The 7,810-nt window shown below is 34.8% G+C and overlaps 1 protein-coding gene across 14 annotated transcripts in view; it reads right to left on the bottom strand.

Moving 5' to 3' along the window:
- LOC116848306 (actin-binding LIM protein 2) overlaps positions 1-4,217 on the bottom strand; it is a 43,588-nt gene extending 39,371 nt beyond the window's left edge. For all 14 annotated transcript variants that reach the window (XM_032824231.1, XM_032824230.1, XM_032824234.1 and 11 more), the window contains exon 1: positions 4,027-4,217. Coding sequence is in view for 1 of the 14 variants with exons in the window: in XM_032824238.1 (XP_032680129.1) it covers positions 4,027-4,030 (4 nt within the window). In the remaining 13 variants the exon portion in view is untranslated. The remainder of the gene's footprint in view (positions 1-4,026) is intronic.
- Between the last annotated feature and the right edge of the window lie 3,593 nt (positions 4,218-7,810).

Genomic DNA, 7,810 nt, shown 5'->3' with positions numbered 1-7,810 from the left:
AATTGTTGTAACTTTTGAACGGTTCGACTACAAACGAAACGAAAATCACTACAAACAACTACAAACGATTTAGAAACGTCACCCGCTTGCAGATTTGAGATATCTCAAAGTGGGGTGCTACTCATTTTTTTAAATTTCTATAATTTTTAATGGATGGAACTACAAACGAAATTATTGTTACTACAAACAACTACAAACAAAATGCTAACTTTTTACGTAGAAAAAAATTATTTTTTCAAAAGTCGGGTGCCAGGTTCACATAGCTACCACTGAGCCATTCAATAGTGACCAGCGTGGTATCGATATGTGATATCAATGTTAAAAGCTGATGATACATGACAAGTTACATTAAAAGAAAGAAGAGATGAAACGTCGAATATTAAGTATTGTAATTATATACACTGATTGATACTTCCCTTTAAGAAGTAGGGTATAATGGTTAGTCGAAAAGTTCGGCTCGATTTTCAAGACAAATTTGGCTTGATTGCATTCAATGAAAAGGAATTATTCATCAAGCAAGTAATTGTTGTCTATGATCATTCGCCAACGTTCTAGCAGCACTCATATGTTTCCATCATCGAAAATAGAATAAAGCATCCAATTATGGACATCCTCCTTGTGCACGTTTCTACCATTAAACGTCCATTAAATCTTAATCTGAGTTAAAGTTGATAGGAATGGGCATTGTCACTTTAGAAAAACTTAGGTTTTCTTGCGATCCACGTCGATTATTCACATTTTTAGTTATAAAGTTCTCTTTTGGAACTATAAAGTGCAAGTATCCGGTATGGTCTAGTGACTAGGACCTGGTTTTTATAAATGCAAGCAAGAAGTGTAACTGCTGATCGCAAAAAAATCAGACTTTACTAAAGTGTTAATAGTTTACTAATAATTGGGGATGTCAGAAATTAAATATTTTACTTTATTTTATTTTACATATAGTCAATCTTTTCTTAATTACATATTCAATTAGATAATATTTCACTAATGTAAGTTTCATCAAATTCTTACGAAACTAGTTTCATAAATCCTGAAGATATTGAGATTTTGATATACCAGCAATGATATACCAAATAATGATAGTAACAGCATCTAAAGGGGTTCTCTCTGGTGGATCTCTCGGATAGACCCTAACGATACGTAAATTAGAAATGGATCATTGTCTCCCCTTGCTAGTTCGTTAAAAGGTTAAACGAACAGATCCTATATGGTACGTGAAACCAGACTTAATAATCTATTCACCCTCGCGTTATCTAAGTCTTCGGGTTTGATAAACCTACAGTCGGGGATTCTACCTGCATTTTACATTCCTATCTCTATTTTGTTTCTGTATCTTTTGCGCAAGAAGATTAATGGCGCAACATACATGGCGACATGTAGGTATTTGATAAGAAAAATAGTGCACTGAAATATCAGAAGATAACTATCCGTACACTACTATGGACAGTAAAGCGGTTTCGGAACGAATGTATCGGATAATATAATAGTATCATTAGCATTCTTATTCACAGGTGTTCGTTATTCACGATGGATACTCGAAAGCGCAGCCGCGCGCGTTGCCATCAGTTGCAACTCCGTGCACTCACAAAATACGTGTCATGTGCATTATATACGGCACAAAGCTAGACAATTAGGTCGAAATAATGAAGATCTGACGCTTCAGTCGAGAGAGACTAACGCGGCCTTAGTCGTATGGTTTATCGTCTATTTTTGTAGCGATGTTCTCATTAAGTACGCAGCACGTTCGATAACAGCTCAGTTTTCACGAATGGCTCATTTACAAACACCACAAACGCAATTCTAATCATGATGTGTCGCTTATATGAACAGTGAACGAAACTCGTATAAAATAATGCATCCTTTAAAGAATTTGTCATTATTTAAGATATCCAGACATCGCAAATTTCTCAAAATGTCCCAAAAAAAATGTTTAATAAAAAATGTTTTCCTCTGTACATCTTTGAGGACAGACACTAACAGTTTATGTTTTAGTTAGTTAATATCACGCTATTATACCTGTGTGTTAGACCTTACCAAGCCTTTATTTCTTCTCTCTTGATTATTAAATATTCATATTTAAAGATTAAAATAATGAGAATAGTCAGGACTTAACCGTGTGTCCAGATACATTGATATCTTTACCTTAATTAATAATAATTGCCACTTGAAATTTATCTTATGTCCTATGCTGTCAAATATGCCTTTCATATTTGATTCTTCGTGATCATTCGCCAGCTTATCTGTTTAATCTTTTGCACCATCATTACGACCACCATCGAAGAAATTCATGTCTTCAGAACCAGCTAAGTCGTTTTTTGTCATCGCACATCTAAATTTGAAGCTGCTTCTTTATATAATGTATCTAAATATTACTATCGGTTACCTTCCTTTCGATTTAACTGAATAACTCTCATTTAACTCCGAACTCAAATTTGAATATCTCACTCGAGACGAATTTAATGTAACAACTCTAACACAGTTCATTGGCGTTACATGGGTCAAATATTGGTTACATGGAGCCAATATAACCATTATATAAGTAATATTAGTTATAATTTGTAAATAAATTGCCAATATTGCACAACATGATTGTATCAATATTAATCCTCCAACTTCTTAACCCGCGATTTACGCGAGTTGGATGTTTGGCTCTTTCTGAACGATAATATTGTTTACAAATTGATATAATCCAGGTAATTATAATTTATTTTCAATTTTTTTTGTTATATTTATATGATGTCTTTTATTCTTGATAGAAACACTAAATGTATAAACCTGTTGAGAGAAGAATCTCCTACTATATTTACCATAGAAAATTACTCTGCTAGAGGATTAACATACATTGGACCAATATAACTCAATAAGTAGCGAATATTGGTAACAAATAAATTACTAATACTCGGAATTTTATATTGGCTATAAGATGCAAGGCGTCTACTTTGCAATACTGGCCAATGAACTATGTTGCCAGGGAATCATTAGCACAGGTCTCAGACGTCTTTTGTAGAACCTTGTGTGCATTATATTTAAATATATATAATATACTGGTAGAGAGAGAGAAAGAGAGAAGGAAGAATGAGGAAGTCGAGATAAGCGAAAAAGAACACCGTGGTCGAGTTAGTAGTGCCAGATTCCTCGGGGAAACGTAAACACCCAAAACGCATCGCGGCGCAACCCAACAAAAAAAAAAAGAGAAGAGGGGAAGGATCGTTCTACTCGCACGCTCGAGAAGACCAATAAGAAGGAGGGAAAGAAGAAGATATAGAGCGAGAGGAGGGAAGGCGGAAGGAGCGGAAGTGTCGCTAAATGTGGGAGAAAAGGAGGAGGTAAGTAGCCAAGATCGAACGATGCAAATTCTTCGGACAAGCGCAACGCGTCGCATCACATAAAATGCGATGTGTAAAATGGGAAAAGGAGAACAGCGCAGAGGAGGAGGAGGAGGAGGAGGATGGTCACATACGGGACGAGCAAGGTGGCGGCAACGAGCTGACGGGCGAGGGGAGGAGGGAAAAGGGGCAAAGGGGGACTCTCGCTCACGCATGGCGCGTACACACGCGGGGCAGAGGCTCGCCCTAGAAAACGTCAAACCGACGGATTCACCTATTTATAGACCACCGAGTGAGTTCGCGATACGAGCCTTTCGGAAAACATTCGCCACCTCGGCAAATGCCGAGGGACGACCGACGAGAGCGTGGAAATCGGACGGAAACTGTGCGACGCAGGGGCGTACCCCTTCCTAAGCGTTCGCACTCGCGAACGGACGGATGGACGGACGGACGGGCGAACGCACGGACGCCGCATTCCTTCCCTCTCTTTCCCTATCTCGCTCTTCTCCTCGCCCGTGGCGCGAATCGCCGCCGATCGTAAATCGCGAGGTCCACCGGCACACGAGAAAGGCACAGGCGGGAGAGGAAACGAAGAGGACAGGGGGAGGGGGGACAGAGAGAGGAAGAATAGGGAAAGAGAAAGACACAACGAGAGAGCCTAGCCGGCGTTCGTTGATCGTTCACGAAATTCTCTACTTACCCATTTTTGATGGCGGCACAAGCTGCGGCGAACTGGTAGTTGATTCTCGTCACGTCGCGGATCACTCTGTCATAGCACGGCACTGGACGACGGTGCAAAGGCGCACGACGCGCGTTTCACTTAGAAAATCGCGGAAAACGCGAGCGACGTTCTTACCAGGGTACGCCGACGGCCGACATTGCAGTGCAGAGACGAGCGCAGAGCACAGGCCGCGCGTGCGCGTGGTGCGCCGGGAAAACTGACCGCATCGGCGGCGCAAAATTCAAACGTAGTAACGTGTTTCCTCATGTTCGAGCTGAGGTGTTATTCTACATTTATGCTTCATATTTTAGGCACCTGAATCTAGATGTAATACGATTCAACATTATAAACAGTTGATAATATTTCTCTCTATGGAAAAGCTTATATTTCAATAAATATAAATAAACTAGTTAAGAAATTGTGAATAAAAAAAAGTCAATATAAAAGATAAATTGTTAATTTTAAATATATTTTTTGTAAATAGAATATTTTATGCATTATTTTTTACGTTTAAGGTAATCTCATAGTTAGTCTAAATCGCGATCTTCATGTCCGATTTAAAAGAAGTATAACGCAAAAGTAGTTATTTAGTTTCATCATTAAACAATTATTTTTTCGATATTTTTAAATTTGATTAATGAAGTGGTCATCTTTAAAATATTAAGTTGTATTACTCGAAAGATAAAAAATTATTTGACCTGAGGACTGACCATAAATTTTTTCTTTTTTTAGTGTGAACTAACAGCACAAGATGTCCTGGAGACGTCCCAGGGATGTCCTGAGGATATAGAAACGTCCTCAAGACATCCTCAGGACGTACTCTGCACGTCCTTTGGACATCTGCGTTGTTAGAGATTGAAGAGTGAAAACTTTCAAACGTTTTCAAATCAGAAAATTTTTATATTTCACAAGTTTATATTGAAGAAAAAGATTGATAGTCGATCCCATGCTCTTGAGTCGCAAAAGTCGCAATTTAAAATAAAAATATCTCTTTACGTTCTGTCATGTTATGCCATTTGATAATAACAAAGGTCATCCGGCCCGTCATTAAATGGTCATATTTGAAAAAGAAAAATGTCTTTCGACCTGCTGTTGAGTCGTGCCATTTGGAAATAACAAAGTCGCCTAATCTGCCATTAAACCGTTTTACTTGCGAAATAAAAGGTCGGCTGACTTTCTATTGAGTCATATCACGATATCTCTTTTTTTTTTTTTTATTGAGAATAAAGAGTGTACGAAAGGTGTATGGATCTAGGTGCTAAGCCTATCCGACTCTTGTGATACAATCGTTAAAGTAAGTAGGTAATTTTCTCGAAAATATTATACATTGTTGTTAATAAATATGGATTACAATTTTATGATTTTAACTTTAAATCTAAGTTAACCACGATATCCACTTGTCGGTAGAAATGGTGGCGGCTCGTAGCGGAAATCTTAGAACTAATAAAAATAACGAGTCTAATCGTAACGGGTTAATTATCGTTAATTTTATCTTTACCGCACTGACATATGACTGAAATTAATACACACATTGATAGTCTGATGCTAAATAAAAAAAAAGAAGATTATTTAGCGCAAAGACTTAAATCTATTTAGCCGAGATTCAAACCTGTTAGCGTGACTGATCTTCTCACAACACTGTTAGATGGAGCCAGATAGTCTATTAGTCGCACTTGAAGGGATTTACCGGATCGATTTTTATTACCTTTATCAGAGAAGCCTCCACTCCCTTCACAGAAATATTATACTGAGAATCATTAATTAATTACTTATTTTCAGCATTAAAAATATAGTGATTTGTAACATTCTGTGATTCAAATACAGTTTATATTTATACAGATTATACATTAGTACTCACAAGTATTTCAGTGTTTAGTCTTACAATGATACAAATACTACTTTATAAATGATTTCAATACTTAAATATTGATATATAATACTTCGTTTAGTAATAAAATACTTATGAAATGCATTGTCAATAATTAAATGTGAATACGTAATACTTCGCTACTTGATAAAATATTTACTGTCAAGAATTAAAATATTAACGCAAATATTAATAGCACACAATATTTATGATAAATATTTACTTCAAATTATTTTTTTAAAATATCATAAAAATTTTATAAATATTTTATATATATGAAGAGAGAGGAAAAAGTATCAAAATCTTAACTCAAAATATTAAAATATAGGATAAATATTTTATGCAATATTGTAAACAAAAAATAAATATTTCTAGTAATATTTTGTAAATATTTCTATAAATATTATACATGAAAAAAATAAATAAAATTATTTATAATTATTAAATTAATGAAGAAATAAGACTATCGAAATTTAAATCGGTAATACACTGAAAAAATTCTTTAAATCAAATAAATATGTTTTGTTAAATATAATTTGTTAACTCAAAAAAATATTTGTTAGATTTTAGAAAATATGTAATAAATATAAATTAATATTTTTTAAATTTGTAAAATATACTGTAATATTATGAATGTCTAGAAAAAGACGATTTCCTTAACTTAAAATATCTACAAGAATAAGCAAATGCTTTCCTTACAAGAAGAAAATTAGTTTTTTTTTTAATGTAAAAACTGTGTCCAAATAAATATTTGTTTATTTTAAAAGCAAATGAAATACAAGTAAATTATTTTATAAGTCTAAATAAATTATTTTCTAATATTAAAAGTATATTTTTGTGTTTTAAAGTTCTTTTATTAGCAAAAAAAATTTATTTAAATTTACCAAATGACTTATTTGTATTTTACTTACTTTTAAAACAAGTAAATATTTTTAAATATATTTTTACATACTTTTTAAACATACCTTTTATATTTATAAAGGTTTATTCTCTTCTTTTAAATAAATCATTTTAGTATATAGATATACCATATACATTACGAAGTGTATCTCAGTCAAGGTGACAGTCGCTATATGATCTAACCAGCAGTAACATAACACACTTTCGGGCCGTGCGCAGCATAGGTACTACTAGCGCCGGAACGGGGGATTCCCTGAAAGTTATGCGCAAGCGATTCTCGGGGAGTCCCTGAGGTACGTTATTATCGTCGTTGCCCAGTTATTGTTATTCATTGTTAATACCGATTATTCAATCATTGTTATTCAGCTATTATCCACTCGCGAATGTTATCGTACGATTATCGATCAAGTATTATTATCAGTACCATTTATTATTTGAATATTATTACTTTTTTATAATAATTATAATAATACCTGATCGACAATCGTATGATAATAACCGCGAGCGAATAATAAAGTAGTGATAATGATCGAATAATCGCTAATAACAATGAATAACAATAACTGGGCAACGACGATGATAACTGTTTAAAGAGGAGATAAAGAAATTGTCGTAACGGCATGTCCGAGTTGCTTTCCTATGCATAATAGCAATAATTAAATAATAACCGAATAAATTAAATAAAAACTGAATGAAGAAGTAATAATATACTCGAATATTAAATAGTAGTGATAATAATATCTGCTCGACAATCGTGTGATAATATCTGTAAGTAGATAATAACGAAATAATGATGATCGAATAATCGAATAATAACTATATCCAGTTAACGGCTCTAACAAAAACTATTTGCGCCACAAAGGCTACGTAAACCGACCGTCGTAACGGCCCGCTAGGGCCGTTGACTGAGTAGCTCTGGAGGGAGCACGCGGCCAAATCATGTAAACATGCGCGAGCACGTGCTCAAGCGTCACGCCATAACACTCTCAACCGTCG

This window comes from Odontomachus brunneus, unplaced genomic scaffold (assembly GCF_010583005.1).
Source record: "Odontomachus brunneus isolate Ranch 3 - 2012 unplaced genomic scaffold, Obru_v1 Obru_scaffold_093, whole genome shotgun sequence".
Classification (NCBI taxonomy): domain Eukaryota; kingdom Metazoa; phylum Arthropoda; class Insecta; order Hymenoptera; family Formicidae; genus Odontomachus; species Odontomachus brunneus.
Note: the sequence above shows the minus strand (reverse complement) of the source record. Positions and strands in the feature narration are given on the sequence as shown.